We start from the raw sequence: 20,058 nt of genomic DNA on the forward strand, positions 1-20,058 counted from the left end.
CCTTGTTTAAACGCAGCGTTGTGAGATTTGGTATATTTTCAGTTTGATCCTCAATCATTTGTGCACATTCTATTTCGATCCTCAGCTCAGTTTTAATGACTTTTTTTATTTATAAATCATCCTTTCAATTTTGTTTTTGTTTCCATTAGGTTTAGTTTACGTTCTATATTCTTTAAGATTTATTTATTTATGTATTTTTTTAACTTATTATTTTAATATATTATTTTGTTTTATTTTTTAAATACATTTTGTTTTATTTTTAAAATTTTCTTTTATATATTGTTGAATTGTTTTATTATATAAATTATTATTTTAAAATTTTCTCTATGTAAATTTATATTTAAAAGATTTAAATAATATTAAGCCTCATACATTGATATTTATATATACATATACATATTTTATGTCAAATTACTTATTTGAATCCTCTTTTGAACATGTTCATATAATTTTTCTTTAAAATTTTACTTATATATATTATTTGTTTCTTTTACATCCAATTTTGGGTATTATATATTTCGTTTCAAATATTTTCTTATCTTATTATCCTCTTATATATGCATTGTTTGTACTAGGGTTTTTACTCCATGTATATTATTAATTTTATATTATTTTATACATACAATTTCTTTTAAACCTATTCCTATATTTTGTTATATATATATATATATATATATATATATATATTTGTTATTTGAAGGAAAATCCACGTATTTTATGTATCATTTAAACAATTATTATTCACATACTTGGTGTATATATTTGATCATGTTATTTTAAATATATAGTTTTTTAAAAAGAAATCTATTTGTATATATAATTATGTTGTTAAAATATATTACGATATAACTTATGATAGAGTTAATTTAATCTTATTATTTATATTTTAATTCCATGTTATTTTGTATATCATTGTTTTTGAGATAATTTACAACCATTTATTTAAATTCTTTGTTAAAAGCAAGGCAATATGCAATATTTGGAAATTCGGGAAATCGTGCCCTATTGTGCTGGGTTTCGATTTTTCGTTGGACTAAATATCTGGATATCCTTTTATAATTTTTAACCTAAAAGCTTTTGGAAGTCAAAAATCAATCATATTTTCAATGGTATGAAGAATTGTGTCCAATCGTGCTGGATGTGATGCTACATACCTTTGAAACAAGAGAATTTTGACAATCAATTTGAACCACACACGTGTTTTAATAACAATCATAATTCAAAATTTCTTTTCTAAAACCTTAAACATAAGGATAGTGTGTAATCAATCTGGTACCAATCTTTGGACGTAGTGAGGGTGCTAACCCTTCCTCAGTGAGGGTGCTAACCCTTCCTCATATGTAACCGGCTCCCGAACCCATTTTTAAATTTACGTGGACCAAAATTGTTTTAAAATGTTTTATTAGGTGATCCAATCACACCAAAACAAAATATTGGTAGCGACTCCACACTTGGTTTTAAAAGTCGATCTCCGTTTTTTCCTAACTCGAAAAAATGGTTTCGACAATCTTTTCATCATCATTATCCACTAGCTCTTGGTAAAATTATTTTACATGTCTCCACACATTTCGCAACTAATTTAATTTATTCCTTTTCTACTTTATAATTTATTCCTTTTCTACTTTAAATTTTTCACTTTGACCCCAACGCTTTGTAAAAGCTTGTTAAGCAATAATATTTATGACATAATATACATAATTATTTTATTTTAATTTTTGTTACTTATTTAACAATAATTATTTATCATACTAATAATTTTTTATAATAATTGATATTCTAAACAGAGGTTTACAATAAGAGCAACCCTAATATCCTAGCATACTAGGAAAGTTTTATTTAAGCTAGCAAAGAAAAAAAATTATTTAAGCTAATAGTGAATAAAATAAAATCAGAATCTCCATACTCCTTCCTAATTTGAATCCTTGGTTCTAATCATTCTTTCAATTTGTAACACTATTTTATGTTTTACATTTTAAAATTTTTATTTCAAAAAGAACATGTACTCACTAACTTATAAAATACGAATCAAATATTCATAAATATCTAAATATCTAAACTTACACTATTCACTACCACCTTACAAATAATCAAACATTCTTTTTATGTTGGTAGTTATTACATATCTTTTCAATCATGTGGTTCAAAGGAGTACTGTATATATATTTTTCATATTCTTCTATAAATGGATAAAAATAATCAATCAAAAGCCCTAAGTCTTAGTATTTACACGAGCACATACTCTTGCATCTGAAAAAATTTTCCCAAACTTACACAAATAGCCTTTGCTTGGAGCACAATGAACATCTTGGGAACAAACACACAATCCTTCCAAAGCGCACCCTTCTTTCAATATGGTGACCCCATTTCTCAGCCCAAGAACCTGGTCAGTCCACTCACTCGAAAACAATCCCCATGGATCATACTTATTTTTAACCTTCAAGAACTCTCCACCATTCTTATATCTCTTCATCACCCCATCGAACAGCAGGTTCCGATTCTTCCCCCAGTGCGGCAAAGCCTTGTATTTGAACAAGGCCATTTGCTCGATCTCTTCCAACACGTCTTGGTAAAGCCTAGGAGCCATGGGGTCTTTGCTCCTATAATAGGTGATGTCAAAATCTATGGCGTCTTCTTGCTTGCCCAAGTAGGCGGTGGAAGCTTTAACGTAGCGCATGAGGATCCCATTGTAAAGTTCTAGCCCACATAGTGATTTGGGATCCATTGATACTAGCTTCTGCACGTCTTGGATGAAGCTTTTCACGACTGATAAACCGATGGAAAATGTGGTTTGGTGAAAAAACTCTCCTTTAATTCTGGGGTCCCAAGGGCATGCGGTGATCAATGAGTCTTCGAGGCTGTCTAGACAAGTTCCCGATGATTGGAGACGGTCGTGGAATCCGATCACTGGATAGCCTGTAAAAATTGCACCTATATCACCAATGAAAGAAACAAAAATCATATACTTAGCTATAGATCCAACAACCCAAAGGAGCTAGTTAAGTGCTCTGTGTTAGCATTTGAAATCTAAGGTTGAAGTCACAATCACATCTCCCTCCTTCAATTTGTAATGTACCAAACTAAAAGAACTACATATTATTTCAGTTAAATTTTAGTTTTTATCTCTTTATTATGATTTACTTCTTATACAATTGTATTTCAATTTAACATATTTTGGTGATATCTTTTTTTTTATAAACGCATTAGGTAGTCAAAATAATTTACACTATTGACTAAAGGCAGAAGAAGACAAGGTCATTGCCCGAAGGGATAAAATTGCATGTTGGTCCTGTTCAAAAATAAATAATTCGATTTAGGTTTATCTAATAAATTTATTTTTTTGGCTTATTGGTAAAATAAGCCTTCGGATTTTTCAAAAAAAAAATCAATTAAGTCCCTTCGAACTTTTTTGATATCTAATTGAGCCTCTAAACTAACAAAACTGATCAAATAAACCATTTGACTTATGTTGACTGTTAGTATTTAACGACAACACTGACGTGGCCACTAACAAACGTCACATTACCATCGATTGCTAATGTGGCAATGTCATATCACCATCAATTGCTAATGTGGCATTGCCACATCATTACCTATTGTCGACATGGCAGTGCCACTTCAGTAAAAAATAAATATATTTTTAAAGTAAGTACACAATGAATCTACAGAAATGGTTGTTATAACCATTTGTCTAAATTCATTCTAGAATTATAAAAAATAAAATAAAATGATAAAAACAACATTAAATTTTATAATAATTATTAGAAATTAATTAAAAGCCATAAAATTTTATTAAAACCATAAAAAGTTAAAAATTATAAAATTGTTAGAAATTAATTAAAACCATAAAATTGTATAAGAAAATAAATTCTCTTTAGTAAATTTTATAAAATTTATTTTTCTTTTTTATTAAATTATTTTACTAATATAATACTAATTGAAAATGAGAGACAAAAATATAACAATTGTTAATCTTGATTATATCATATGAGTTGTTGATGTTCTTTTCTTATTTAAAATATAAAAATAATAAATTATTTTTATAAATATTATAATTTTTATGATTTTTAATTAATTTTTAATAATTTTTATAAATTTTATAATTCTTTTTGTGCTTTTTATAATTCTAGAATGTATTTGGATAAATGGATATCCAAATTCAAATAAACCTAGGCAACCATTTGTCTAGATTCATTGTGTACTTATTTTAAAAATAAATTTAAAATATTTTTACTTTTTGCTGATGTGGCACTAATATGTCAGCAATCGAAGATTACGTGGCATTGCCACATCAGTCAACAGCGTTGACTTGGCATTTTTTAGTACTCAAGTCTGCATTGCCATTAAATACTAACAATTAATGTCAGTCAAAGACCCATTTGGCCAATTTTATTTGTTCAATGGCTTAATCGAGTGTGAAAAGTTCAGAAGAAGTTAATTATTATTTTTTTTTACAGTTGGACCTTATAATACCATTAAGCTAATTGTTTTATTTTACTTCAAATTTTTATAGTTTTATCTCAATTTCGCTTTTAACACAAAAAATTTGGCTTCATTTCTACCATTAATCATTTCGATCTATGTAATGGGTTGGAATTGATACTTTTAAGAAGAATTCATCTCATAATTAGGTAATAAATTTATAAAAACATAGAGATTAAATTATGTAAAAAAAAAATTAATGTATAAGGACTAAATTTTAAATTGTAGAGGAGTCAAAATTATAATTTAATCAATTATTTCACGGACTAGAGGGATATACCGTTGTTTGTTAAGCCATAAGCAGACGACTGAAGTGTAGACGTCATTAGCTTTGCATTGAGGCACTTCCCTTCAGCATCTCCTGAGGATTCTTGAGTTTCCTCTAATTCATTAAACAAATTCATATTAGTAAATAAATAAATAGCTAAGCTAAAATGTTATTTCGATGTTCATGCAACGTGTAATTCATCTCCTCTAATAAACTTGCAATGAAAATGAAAATAACAGTAATAGTGGATACTAACCTGAAGATCGAACAAGAGCCAAAACAAGCGAAAGAGTGGAGCGAAATGGAGTGAAATTATAAACACCATTCCCGGATACATTAATGGGGACCCGATCATCGATTCTATAGATCGCCTTTCGTTGACTGGGGTACCAAAATATGTCTGCAAATTCATGGAGTTTGCCGAAAGTCACAGCTTCATCTCCCAAGTCTGTATCATCCTTTCTTACATAAGTAATGGATCTTTTGAAAAGAGGTTGAAGTTTGAATGTCACCTATAAAGCAATCAAATAAGTATACATAAATATGCATGTATCATTGATAGTCCTGTGATAATTGGTGTTCATGATAACACTCACAAATGACTTAAATTAAATTGGATTATCTGACATTTTTAACACATAATTTTTTTAATACTAAAAATGTCATATAATTTAAATAATAATAATAATAAGCCATGAATGCTTTTTCAAACAAAGATTGTCCGCCAGAGAAACGTGTTGACTATAGGAATAACAATACATAAACATAGCATTTATATGCAACTATACTGAATTAAACAATCTAGCACCTTAGATTCCACCAAACTTAAGCTTTTGTTGTATAATTATAAATAAAATTATTCGACCCAAAATCTGATCTAAGGTCGTCCCTTATTATATAATAAGATTTTACAAACATCGAAAGAAAGGAGGGATTGACTCTGCTTTTTGGAAGAGAACATTATTCTCTTCTCCATATTGACCTCCATTGATATGTATATCAACAAGTTTCTATTTAAAATTAAACTATTATGTAAATAATATATCAAATAAAATTTCAGTTTACTGAATAATATTTAAGTATCATAATTTTAAATTACTTTTTATATTTTTCTTATATTAGATCACATATAATTATAAATAAAACACATTATAAATATTTTATCTTAAAAATCACTCATGTCATAATTCTTTTTTAAATATGTCGTTTTTCTTTTTCTTTTTGACATTTAGCTTTTATTGTTTTAATTTGTTCCCAACGTCTTTCTATGCTAGTAGGGTTTTTTTTGTTTATATATTATTAACATATTTATTTCAGTTCATTAATATTTCCATAATTAAAATACTTGATTTTATTTTTTTAATAGCTTATTCGTTAAGAAAAATAAAAGGAAAAAAGAAAGAAAGAAATGAACCATTAAATTTGAAAAGAAAAGTTAGGAGAGTATCATTGAATGAATATAAAAAAAATCTCATATATGTAGGTAATCATTCAATGATTTGGGACCCAAATTGTATTTACCTAAAATTATTTTATATTATTATTAGGGTAATTTTTTCGGGAGAAATTTTTAAAGAGTCATCTTCGGGAACATTGACCTGGTCCGAGAGGGTTTGGCCTCTTTTTCCACCCCCTACACGCAAAGAGCTGTGATTGGGATAGGGGATCGAATCCCACCAAGGGCAAGACGCACACGTCGCTTCTTTGTGGGTGACCGTAAGTCCACCTCCGTGAGCCGTACACAATTCTCAATAGAAGCAGGCATGGCGTCTTCAAAGATGACATTTGAAAACTTCTCTCAAAAAAATCAATCCCCTTTTACAATTATTCAAGTTGTTCTTAATTTTTAAATAATTATTTTTGTTTAATAATTATTAATTATATATCTTAAGAATACAATGTAAAGTAAGAATATAATGTAATCAGTTTACTCATAAGATAATAGTAAAATTATTCCTTATAGAAAAGTAAGGGGGACCGTCTCGCCCGGCAACCCCACCCTCATAGATTTGCCCACTACCATTTTGGCCAAGAACTATAAGTGACAGCTATGGTGGATGGTTTCTTGGATCCTGAATTTCCAGCTCTCATCCGTAGAATATAGTTTAATCATATGATCAAACTATCAATTCATGTCATCCCAAGGAGAATAATGGCCATAAACACTTAAGGATCCATAAAAAAAATGGAGAAAGAGGAGCTGAAAGACAGTGAGAGTTACCTGTGAGATTACCCCAAGAACTCCAAGCGAAACCTTAGCTGCATCGAGATCTTTGTCTCTCTCATTCAACACCCACACCTTAGCATATCCATCTTCAGCTTTTGCAGGGCTTACAATTCTCATCTCCACAACATAATCATGAACTGAACTCCCTTTCCCCCACAAGGAGCTCCCATGAGCGCCTGTACCTAAAAGGCCACCAATGGTCAATCCCCACCAATACGGTGCGTAAGGCAATGCTAAACCAGCCTTAGCTGCTTCAGTAATCAGTTGCCTCAACGTCACACCGCTCTCCACAGTCATCGTCATTGCCTCCGTGTTGGTTTTCAATACACGGTTAAGGTTCTTGGTGCTAACAAGCAACCCATCTTGGCCGTCGGGACAGACCAACTTGGGAATGCTGTGAGAGAAATGTGTCACCACTTTCATTTTCCTTTTGGATTTAGTTGCCGCCGATACGATCGAAACCAGCTCTTGTTCTGACGTTGGGTAAGCCACGTTCCCCGCTCTGCAAATGGCTCGGTCGGGGAACATGCCGTAAGAGTTTGTGACGGTGCAGTTGGAATCTTTGGTGGAACATTTGACGGGCTCCCCTGGGGGATTGCAACCCACTAAAACAACTAATAGACAGAGGCATTTCCATAGGAGAAGCACACTGAACTTGTTTGAAAACAACATTGGTATAGCTGGCATGGTTGATGGAAACTAATAGACAGAGGCTTTATAATCGATTGATTTTTCCACTCTAAAATATTTCGTATTTACCCGCAAATTCACACTTTGTTTAGCGTAGAAGGGGCTTCTCGCAATAAACTCAAGTATGTTTTCAAAAATGCTTCCAAGTTAAGGACTATTGAAAACGTTACTTAATTGCCTTTTTCTTAATGGCATTTTATGGAGCAACAGTTCTTATTTGAAAAAATAATCATAAACCCTACAAAAATTAATATTTATTTTATTATTTCTTGATATTTTTTTTAAGTTAATGATAAGGTGTGTGTTTCAATGGAATTTGCAGTCCCTGTAATTTGTTGCGTTTCATTTTCTACTTTTTGCCCTCTTTTGTGTCAAGTTACGCACAAGTGAAATTATTTAGATTGTAAAACAAATCCATTGGCTGCACATGCTCCAACCTCATAGCTGGGGATGAAACTAAAAGTAGTATGTAGGACGGCTATTATTATTTTGGAGTAAAAAATCAATTAACATAAATCACATTTGAATAGTCGAAATCAAACACACCAAATAGACCAGTTCATATGATATCTCATTTTCCCATCTATCATAGTACTTAGAAAACAACCAAATAGGGAAAAGGAGTTAATTTGAAGAGATTTCTTTGCTGTATTCACTTGTTTACATGCATCACAAAACAGAGAAACTACTGTCCTTTCCTCTCTTTCTTTGATCGTCATATACATTTTTTAAGGTTAATTTCACCTTACATCTCAAACTCTAAAATATTCTAAATTGAATCAGTAAAGTTTATATAGAATGTATTGAAATCACCCCGTCAAATTTTAAACACGTGTGACACTAGCAGAGGTGAATACCCAAAATATATATATAGAAAATACCCTTTTTAGTACTGACCCAAAAAAACAAAGATATTTCAAAATTTTTATAATTCATTTCTGCCGCTTTAAAAATTTCTAAATTTAACAACTATTTTAGGATAATTTACTAAAAAAGCTCATTTCTAAAATTATTTATGGAAATGGGCCAATTTTTTTATTATTTATCAGAAAGGTCTGAATTCCCCGAAAATGCGTCCATGTAAGCGCAAAGTCAGGGGACGTGTCGGCAAAATGCTCCCCCAGGGACACGTTTTGCCCTTTTTTTTAGGGTTAGAGTTTTTTGTGCTTGATTTAGGGTTTTAAGGTTAGGGTTTTAAGAGTTAGGGTTTTATTGTGTTTAAGGTTTTAGGGTTAATTAAATTAGGGTTTAGGGTTAATTAATTAAATTAACTATTAATTTAAAAAATTAATTAAATTAGGGTTTAGGGTTTTTAGGATTAATTAATTAAATTAGGATGCACTATCAGCAAAATTACTAAAAAAAACTCCCACGTTGACGCTCTTTTGCTACAGTAGTATCTGAAAAAATAATTTTGAGAAGACGTTTCTAAACAAATAGTGTCCAAAACGCTTCAAGCATGATGCACTGTAAGCAAAATTACTGAAAAAAGTTCCCACATGGACGCTCTTTTGCTAGAATAGTATCTGAAAAAATAATTTTGAGAAGAAGTTTCTGAACAAATAGTATCCAAAACACTTCAAGCAGGATGCACTATCAACAAAATTACTGAAAAAAGCTCCCACGTGGATGCTCTTTTGCTACAGTAGTATCTGAAAAAGTAATTTTGAGAAGACGTTTTTGAACAAATATTGTCCAAAAAGCTTCAAGCAGGATGCACTGTCAGTAAAATTACGTAAAAAGCTCCCACGTGGATCCACCTCAAAAGCCCGGCCTCGATAGTGCAGAAGTTGCATTATTTTCTGAACCAGAGCCTGTTCCAACCATACCTGAAGATGTTGAAGGGGGTTCAGATGAAGAAGAAGATCCGCGATTCAAGGCGTACTCACCTCCATCCCTAATGCATAATGTCGATCTATCTCAAGATAATGCGTTGGAATTTCTAGATCTACCACACAGAATGCATGACAGTACAAGTTCGTTATTGGATTCGGTTGAATTTGAAGTTGGTAGGGAGTTTTCCAATAAGGATAGTTTTCTTGGTGTATTGAAACAACATAGCATCATGGACGAGGTTAATTACAATGTGGTTAAATCCAAATCCGATAAGTTTGAGGCCAAGTGTACAGTGCAAGACAGTACATGTTCATGGAAAATCATGGCCTCGTTGAGCAAAAGGACAAGCTTGTGGGAGATAAAGAAGTACTAATGTCCACATACATGTGTCAGCAGTACAGTATCACTAGGTGTTTAGGGTTTTTGAATAATACTATTATTACGTAATGTTGCATTATTTAACGTACTTCGTTGACAGGTGTTTCACAAGATCATCCCAAGATGGATTCAGATATGTTAGCTAGCTTAATACTACCGACGGTGAAGAGGGATCTCAAGACTTTAGTGCCGGTCTTAATTGCCAATATTCGTAGCCAATTGAGGTACACACCCTCTTATCGCAAGGTTTGGATAGCTAAGCAGAAAGGCATTGGAAAAAATGTATGGTAAGTGGGATGCTTCATATAATGAAGTGTGGCAGTGGTGTCAGGTGCTGGAGAGATATGTCTCAGGTTGCATAACAGCCTTGAAACGACACCTGCGTACTGCAACGACCGATTGCTCTGTGGATGCCAAGTGTTCAAGCGTCTATTCTGGAACTTTAAGCAATGCCGGGATGCATTTCTATATTGCAAGCCATTGGTGCAAATTGACGGTACCTTTATGTATGGTAGATATACCCATCGGCTATTGTTAGTTATGGTACAGGATGGCAATGGGAGAATCCTTCCAATCGCATTTGCAATAACACCGGGGGAGTCAGCTGATGACTGGGATTTCTTTCTTTTTAGGTTAAGGAGGCATGTCTGGCCCCAACCTAATATCTGTGTTATATCAGATCGGGGCACTGGAATACTAGCCGCAATTGAGCGACAGAGAAGCTAATGGTATTGCACACACCATCAGTATTGCCTAAGGTACTTTGCGTCTAACTACTATAGGTAATATCGATCTACAACTGAACGACGGCAAGTGGTCAACATGGTATTTAATCTCTATTAATATAATTTCATTTGTAATATTCAATTTATTATGAATGGAAGAGTGGTATGTAATTTTTGCTATCAACTTATATTGGCAGGGTATGTGATAAGTAAGGATCGTTTTCATGAGATGTTAGCGGTTTTACGTTCAGTTAACGAAGAATACGCAGATTACCTCTGTAACATACCTTTCGAACAGTGGACACAAGCATACGACGGTGGCCTATGATATGGTCATATGACCTCAAACCTGGCTAAATGTATAAATTATGTTCTAAAAGGAACGCGTCATTTGCCAATAACATCGGTTATGCAAGAGACATATTTTCATTTAACGACACTATTTTCAAAGCGCGTTGTGAGTTATAAAGGCCAAATACAGGGAGGTCATGTATGGTGCGCGAAGGTATTGCAATAAATTAACAAGGCGAAGGCACGGGCCAACACCATGCACACAGTATGTCACGATCATGACAACCTATGGTTTCGTGTAACAGAGTTTGACAGACCAAACCAAGGTATTATTAGCGGGCAATATCGTGTACACTTGAGAAATAGGACCTGCGACCAGGGGACGTTTGACGAACTACGTTATCCATGCGCTCATGTAATTATAGCTTGTCAGAATCTCCATCTGGATCTCATAAGCTATGTCGATGAAGTGTACAAAATAGAATATATGTACAACGTGTGGAGACACGTATTCCCACCGGTCCCAGATGAACGTAAGTGGCCGTCTGTATCGCTTGCTCCGTTTAAGCTATTACTAGATAGAGAATTGCGTCGCAAACCAAAAGGTCGACCTTCCTCGAATAGAATACGTAATAATATGGATATCCAAGAAACAACAAACCAATAGAAGTTGTGCGGATGGTGTAGGAACCCAGGCCATACAACTCGATCATATCCAAATCAGATTAGTTGATAGTTGTTGTAATAAAATTATGTTGCATTATTTATATTTTATTAAAAATATAAAAAAAATATTGCCTTATTCAAAAGAACATTTATTTTATTAAAATTATAAAAAGTAAATTACAATTAAAATATTAAAAACAACTTTTATTTTATTAAATGAAACAATATAAAAAAACTTTGTACAAATATATTAAAAAAAATTGATGTTGGTGCCAGTCGGAATCAGTGCCACGTGGGGGTCGTCGTCGGTTACGTACTAGATTCCTCCTTGGTTCAGCTTCGGTGGGGATTGTGGTTGCTCCAGCGGGGATTGTGGTTCCTTCGGTAGGAGATTTGGTTGTGGGTGTTGGGAAGATGACCCACCTTGATAGAATAATGAATGCAGAGGTGTTTGTATCACCTATGGCGAAGGTGTTTGAATCCCATAAGGCGGTGGGGATTGGTAAAAAGAATAGCTCCTTGACGGCGCCTCGTACGATCCCTCATGTGACGATGACCTATTGATTGGTGATTGACTCGGAGTAATCGAAAACGGAGATGAACCGGACCATACATTCCAACCTGTCATAGGACTGGGAAAAGGAAATATATAAGAGTTAGGATACATATAACGGTTAGGATACGCACCTAGCATAATCTGACAAGACTGTGATATGGGTGTTGTTGTTGAAATGTTGGGTCTGGTGACTGTGTGGGCGCTGTTGATGGGCCCAGTAATTGTGTGGGCGCTATTGATGGGCCCCATCGTCATCCTTTTTTCTTGAATTCAAAGGGCCTCGTTGTTTCCTTTGGATATGAATTTGCCGTCACCTCTCCTCTTCCAACAGTAAATATAGCTTGCCATAGATCTTAAACCATGGCATGTATTCCAGCACGCACGCTAACTCAGGAACGATTATCGGTTCTCGAGTAGGTACATAATCATACTGATTTTTCCACATTTTGATATATTCTGACCAGTATCTCGGTCAATCCATATTCAATAACCGTAAGTCGACTTTGTGCTCATCATCGAGCACCTCAAGTTCCACGGGAATCGATTGTCAAAATCCAAATTGTTGCAATACTCTATCTGACTAGTGCATCTCCACGATAGCATAGTTGACCGATGGGACCTTCACATGCCAAATGTTCGAGTTTTGAAAAAATTCATCAGGAATTACTGCCCGAATTGCCGAATCCTCGTATGGTGTCCATTGAAGCTATATGAACACGATAAAAATATTAGTTATATACATAATACTAAATACGAAATATGAAACGACTATTTTATTATGTATATATATTTTGTTTAATACTTACTTGTGCTTCTGACTGTTGGTCTAATAGAAGCCGTATATCTTCAAGAGAGGTAGGTATTCCAACATAACTCATCGAATGGTTCCACCTAATTAAATAAATTTTTAGCATACAATTATATTATAAATCTACGTAATAATTGTAAAATATAATATAAAATTTACATCGTTATCAATGGGAATATATATGGATGGTTCACCCGAGGACATAAAAAATAGAAAGCGAAATCGTGCCCATGATTGCAGTAGTGATAGGCAACCTCCAATTTTGGTTTTATTCGGTCGCATCGCCCTACACATCTCTCGATACAATGTTGCTAACACGGCAGATCCCCAACTAAATTCACCAACTGCTCTAAAATCAACGAGTTTCAGCAGTCATCTCAGATGTACGCGATTTCGTGACAAGTCCGGCATTAGATAACCTCCAATTATCTCAAGAATGTATGCCCGAGCACATTGTATTCTTTCTAGATCAGTCAAATCATTATCCGACTCTGGGAATGTGTCTCGTAACCAGCCCATCTCGATCTGACCTCCGTTAATATTATCCGAAATAGCACCCGAAAGCTCGTAGCATACGGCTCCCCAATCAGCAGATTGAGCGGACCCGGTGACTGCATACCTATCTATCAAAAATCCCAATTGCAATTGCACATCTTCTAGAGTGATAGTATACTCTCCGCATGAAAGATGGAAAGTGTGCGTCTCGGGTCTCCACCTCTCTATCAACGCATTGATTAGTTTCTGGTCCAACTTGCACCCCCGGCCTATCGTGGCCACATGCCAAAAACCCGCGTCCTGCAGGTAATTCTCTATCAACGCCGATGGAGGACCAGACATATTATGGATATAGCATTGCAACACCCGATATACAGACTGTTATAAAAAATTATAAAATAAAAATTAATTAAAATTGTATAAATGAAAAAACATTAAATAGTATTGAAAAATTAATTAAAATTATCACTTACCATTGTCACTTGATCGATGGAGATGTGTTTATTATCGAGACGAATTAATTCTCTGGCCATTACTAACACGATTGAATATTTTTTAATTTAAAAAAAAAACTAATTCAAAAAAATTTTAAACAAAGCTTTTTTGCAAAAATTAAAGAAAGCTTTGAGAAAATATGAGAGAAATTTGAGAGAATTTAGAGAGAATTATGAGAGGACTTTCGTGTGAAAAAATGAAAGGGGGCCTTTTATAGTTTTTTTTTTTTTACCGCTGGAGGTCAAACGGTCAAGTGACCGTTGGAGCAGGGCAAAACGCTGACGTGGACGTGCTTTCGGGGAATTCGGACCTTTCCGATAAATAATCAAAAAATTAACCCATTTCCATAAATAATTTTAAAAATGGGCATTTTTTAGTAAATTACCCACTATTTTAACTCGTTATGTATATAATAACTATACACAAATTTAAAATTTGAGTCACGTATTTCATACCTAAGCCGACAATTAACTTTTAAATTAACAATGAGATTAACATAATCGCATTCTAAATTTGAGATGCCACATGCAATTGACCTTAAAATTTAAATATATTGGTGGATCATATTGTTTTTCAATGTAGACATGCACTCTTTTGCAGCCTTTTTGTGGAAGCATGTAATGAAGAGTTGATAAAATGGTGGAGCAATTTTCAAGAAGCTAATGAAACTGTGGTGAGGTTTTAAGATTTATTTACATTTGACCATAGGGCCAATAAATCCAAATGCCGATGAGTGCGGTACCATGTGGTCGACGCTGTGGCCTACATGGTTTCATGCTTCCGCAAAAAACCCATAGATTTTCACTAAGTGGGCAACTGTAATTTGCAACAGCCACATCAAAAGAATTTCAAGTGCAGTGACTATGGGGTTGTTATACCAAAATTGTTTAATACAAAATCCTCGATTGTGCCTTTTCGTGGAGCATTAATGGTGGGTTGGACTGACATTCTTCTTCAATATTTTAGTTTTCAGGTTTTTTCTATTATTTTTTACATAAAATTTATTTAGTTTCAACTTTATAAAAAATTTATTTTAATTTTTCTTTTAATTTTTATCTCTTTTAGTATTTAAACTTACATTGTTTGTTAAATCACCTCAAAATGTATGAAAATGTTAACTTTTTGACATGGCATCCACATGTATATCACGTTAGCAATTAATTAATTTTAAAAATTTAAAAGCATAAAAACTACTTTTTAATACTTTAAATATTTATTTGAATTTTTAAATTTTAAAAATTAATTAATTTTAACATAGTGTTCACATTGCAATCCACGATATGCCATGTCAATATAGTTAACAAACATTAGCTTTTCTATCCATTTTAGAGTGATTTGATAAATTACGGAATTTAAAAGCTAAAAGAGGAGAAATTTTAAATGGAGGACTAAAATAATTTTTTATTGTAAAGTTGGAGGACGAAATAAGTCATTATACCTTATTTTCTTTTATGATCTAAGTATTTTAATATTCCTTTTATGAATTCAAAGTTTCTTATTATCCTTCCATAAAAACACCATGCATGTTCTTATATAAAGAGTTAGATTATATTTTGTTTTTTATTAAAAAATGGGTAAATTAATCCATGTATAATAAATTAAAAAGTAAGCTGATCATTTTGTTAAAAATTTATCTATTTTATTATTACATGATTACTAAATAAATATATTTTTTCAGATTTTAAAAATTAGAAAGAGTTAACTTTTTAATTATAATGTGAGTAGAGTGAAAAGAATCAAAACAAAATGTGAGGTGGGATGCACCTATTTCATACACAACACCTATTTGAATGCTTTGGGAAACAGCTTGCTGAATTTTGCCATTTTAAGTATACCTCCATCTTTCTTTAGACTGACGCAAACTACTCATCAACCATGTTTATATAATCATTTTCTTTTTAACTCTTTTTGGGGATACCGCATATATCGCCCTTAATTTTAATATAGTACTTGTATATACTTTACTTTCATTTTGTCTATTAATATCATACTTTTTTTCTATATTGTTATTTTTATTGACGTGATAGTCTTGATCTATGGAAAATGATACGCGACATATATTGTAATGTTGATTTTCTTAACACAAGAAAATACAAACCCACTTCAATTATTCTATTACAAACTTAAGAAAAGAAATATGAATTTCTTTGTGAAAAAAAATATTACATCTTAATTCTCATTGGGTTACATAGTCTATTTATAATAGAAACTAGATATAAAAATAAGAAAAGATATGATATGATGTGATATGAATTAATTAATTATGCAAGATATCACATTAATATCCCTCCTCAAACTCGAGGTTTTGCTGTGGACCGTAGCTTGAGTTTAGAAACTAAGTCTTGACATCTGGTTGGAATATGAGTTTTTGTGAAAATATTTGCGATTTAAACTGATGAGGAGACAGAAGCATGGTGTAAAGTGCCCTAAGAAACATGATGTCAAACAAAATGATAAAGAAAACCATCATCATCAGAAAAAAACTCCAAACCTAAAAGAGGAGGAATCATCACCGATCATATTAAGTGTTAGTCACTAATGAAAACATTAACGCGTATGATCCTTATTACCAAACACCTATATTTCCACTTAAGACCTTTGCTTACAAAGAGGGAGAGAAACAATGAAGCGAAGCGTGCTTGATCACATTAACATATTCTTCTACATTGCTTCAATGGAATCTAAATCTTGTCCCAATTCTTGCAATTGGAAGAGGATATATGCTTAGTTGCAAATAGACTCATTGACTAACAATAAAAGATAAAGAGATGAACACATGTAATTGGAAGAGGATATGGATCACAACCATCACAATTATCTCAATTATTATTTGCTAGATTGCGGCAAAAAATTTAACTAAGAAATTTATTAAAAATTGAATATTACTTGAATTACTATAATATTTTAGATTCAAACTCTATTATATGTATATAATTTTTATATATAAAAATATGAAAAGATAAAAATACTCTCAAAATAATATTTGTTGCTTTGTAAAATAATGGATTTTTCATAGTTTTACAATTGAGTTACCAACTTAATCAAACTATAGAAATAAAAGGAGGCATAGTGACATTTTTGACCCTCCAACTTTAAAAAAAAAAAGTCATTTTAGCCATATATTTAATTTTTCGTCTCTTCTAGCTGTTAAACTTGTATTTTTTGTCAAATCACTCAAAAATGAATGACAAAGTTAAGTTTGTTAACTATGCTAATGTGACATACAAGTGGATTGCCATGTAGATGACACATTAATATTTAATTATTTTTAATTTAAAAATATTAAAAATATATTTTATAATTTTTAATAATTTTAATGATTTTTAATTTAAAAATAGTTTTTATAATTTTAAATTTTAAAAATAATTAAATGCTAACATGTCATCCGTGTGGCAATCCATATGTATGCAATATTAACAAAGTTTAAAAAACATTAACTTTTTCATTCATTTTGGGGTGGTTTGATAAAAAAATGTAAGTGTAAGAGCTAAAAATGTGAAAAATTAGATAAAAACTAAAATGATTTTTGTATAAAATTGGAGGACCAAATAAATTATTATACCTATAAAAATAAATATTTGATAATTTAATTTTAAACTAAAAAATCCTCAACAATATATTTAAAACAAAATCCACAAGGAAAACAATCTTTTGAGAATTTTTTAAAAATTTTAAATCAAATTTTAACATATCCATTCATTTTTTTATATATATTTCGACTTAAATTAATCATTTATATTATCAACCAAATAGTAACGACAAACGTAAATAATCATAGCTAATATTTTATATACTAGATTATAACAAATGTAGGTGAAAAATAAAATATATAACAATTATATTTATAAAAGGTTAATATAAAAATAAATAAGATTTTAGTTAAAATAAAAACAAATATGTTAAAATTATAATTTTTCAGGTTTAAATTCTATGTGTACATATTATTTTATTTTTTTATAACTTACTTTGTTAAATAATGGTATTTTAGTCATGTGACACCAAGTATGGGTCTTAATATATAGTATAGCTCGAAACTCTAGTCAAGAGTGAGCTTGAATTTTTTTTTTCGGGGGTCAAAATTAAATTGTATATTTTTATAATAGTAAAAATAAAATTTTATCATTTTAATAACTTATATATTTATAAATTTTAAAAATTAAATCAAATTTTATTATTTTGAGGGCTAAAATATAATTTTACCATTATTAATTTAAAATTTTATAAATTATAAAAGACCGAAATTAAAATTTTACCATTTTAGGGGGCCATGACCCCCCAGGTCTCCGCTATGCCCTGTCACTGACTTTAATAATATAATTAAATTGATGTCTGATTAACTCGTGACGTCAACTTAATGAACAACTTGATATATAATATAAATTTCATATAAATTGAAACTTTAGTGATTTAATCCAATCGTAATAGCTGGACTTACTTGGATAACAACCTACATGTTTTACATTATGGTACGTGGAATTCAAAGATCACAAATCTAATCATTGAGAGGAACATTTGTAATCAAATTGTTTTAGCAATTTATACTAAATTTTAAGTAGATAGGATTTTTTTTATTGTAAGTGTAAATGAAATTGAGCTTAAAATCATATTTTTTTTACCGTAAAGATCCGAACGATGCCTCGTAAACATAGGATTAATTTCAAACAGTATAAAGAATCCCTCGTATTCATTGTTTCTTATTTCAGTTTTAAATAATTTCTTAAATCGAATCTCAACAACTTCACCACTTACCCACTTACCATTTCCTTCTATATGAAGAATAATAAAGTCTGCCACGTATGTTGTTGATGGCCCATGACAGATCTTCACTTCAGCTGCACACCCTTGGTTTTATCTGCAGAATTCAAACACCTCACACCAGAGCCGATTGGAATACCTGTAAAGCAAAGAAATTTAAAACACATGGTAAAATTGCAAAAGGGACATACCTCCTTTTGTGAGTAACATAAAATTTTTTCGACCCATTCAAACTACCTTCGTATCTATTTTATGATTAATATAGATTTAATTTTTTGAGATTTGTAATTATCATTCTTAATAGCATTATTTTCAAAATTCAAACTCAAATGTTCCTCTTAAAAATATAGTGTGCTTTATCATTAAACCCAACACTTAGTAAGAAACATAAAATTATGCTTGCTATCAATTTATGCCATGTCACCTTTTTTCTAGGATAAACTACACCATTGCTCTCTATATTATGGGTAAATTTTCCTTTTGGTCTCTTAACTAAACAAATTTAAAATTTGGTCGCTTAATTATTCAAAAGTTTTCATTTAAGTCATTGAACTATTCAAAAGTTTTTTATTCAAGTCATTAAGTTGTTAAGTGCTTTTTTTTTTTTAAAAAAAGGTTCCACCAACAAGCTCCAAATGATGACGATTTAGCGATCAGTATGATGGATTAGTACACATCAACGAGCAGAAGAATATATTTTAGATTCAAGTCAATCTGTAGGATAGTGTTGAAGATCGAAGGCAAAAGTTGATTGAATTTTGGTTCGCATATTCGTAATGTCCAAAGTTATTTAATGAAAAGAAAACTGAACTGTAGAAGAGAATGAAAAGAGAGCTTTCGATTGGTATAGGCAATGTGAATAGAAAAAATTATATAACATCAATTTTAATAATTTAGTGACTTAAATTAAAGATTTTAAATAATGGTGTAATTTACCCTTATTTTAATCCTAGTCCAACAACCAACCTGCGGTTATGTGGTAACTAAAAACTTAAGAAAAGGCCAAAAATCCCTATGTTGTCACTAAAATATAGTAAACATATTTGAGATGCTTCTCATGTACTCATATAGAAGGAAAGTTTACAGATAGATGTAGACACATTATACCATTAGGTGGCTAACGCAATAATAGTATCATTGTCGAGTTTGGTTTCCATGAATGATTGTCTGAAGATAGTAAATGATAAAAAAAAAAAAAGACAGGCGTAAAGGTTTATTAAAGGTTAATCTGAATTAATACTCTTAATTAACTTTTTCATGCTCTTTTTTTTTTTTTTTTTTCTCTTTCATGTGTATTTGTAGCAGATTGATCAAAATGTAGGACCAATTCTAAACATGGCATTATTAAGGGATGGTGTGCACGTCCTTTTTTTTATTTATTTGGAATCA

General features: G+C 31.5%; 2 protein-coding genes across 2 annotated transcripts; both read right to left on the reverse strand.

Moving 5' to 3' along the window:
* Positions 1-2,011: 2,011 nt before the first annotated feature.
* LOC108478560 (probable L-gulonolactone oxidase 6) lies at positions 2,012-7,821 on the reverse strand. Its single transcript, XM_017781023.2, has 4 exons — positions 6,969-7,821; positions 5,004-5,259; positions 4,760-4,861; positions 2,012-2,928 (listed from the first exon to the last, which is right to left on the reverse strand). The coding sequence occupies exons 1-4, from the start codon at positions 7,659-7,661 to the stop codon at positions 2,210-2,212; spliced, it is 1,770 nt and encodes a 589-aa protein (XP_017636512.1). The 5' UTR covers positions 7,662-7,821; the 3' UTR covers positions 2,012-2,209.
* A 5,475-nt stretch (positions 7,822-13,296) lies between these two features.
* On the reverse strand, positions 13,297-13,761 carry LOC108477942 (protein MAIN-LIKE 2-like). The gene has a single exon (XM_017780404.1). It carries the CDS (start codon positions 13,759-13,761, stop codon positions 13,297-13,299), a length of 465 nt encoding a protein of 154 aa, XP_017635893.1.
* Positions 13,762-20,058: the final 6,297 nt, after the last annotated feature.

The sequence above is a fragment of the Gossypium arboreum genome, chromosome 12 (genome assembly GCF_025698485.1).
Source record: "Gossypium arboreum isolate Shixiya-1 chromosome 12, ASM2569848v2, whole genome shotgun sequence".
NCBI classification, from domain to species: Eukaryota; Viridiplantae; Streptophyta; class Magnoliopsida; order Malvales; family Malvaceae; genus Gossypium; species Gossypium arboreum.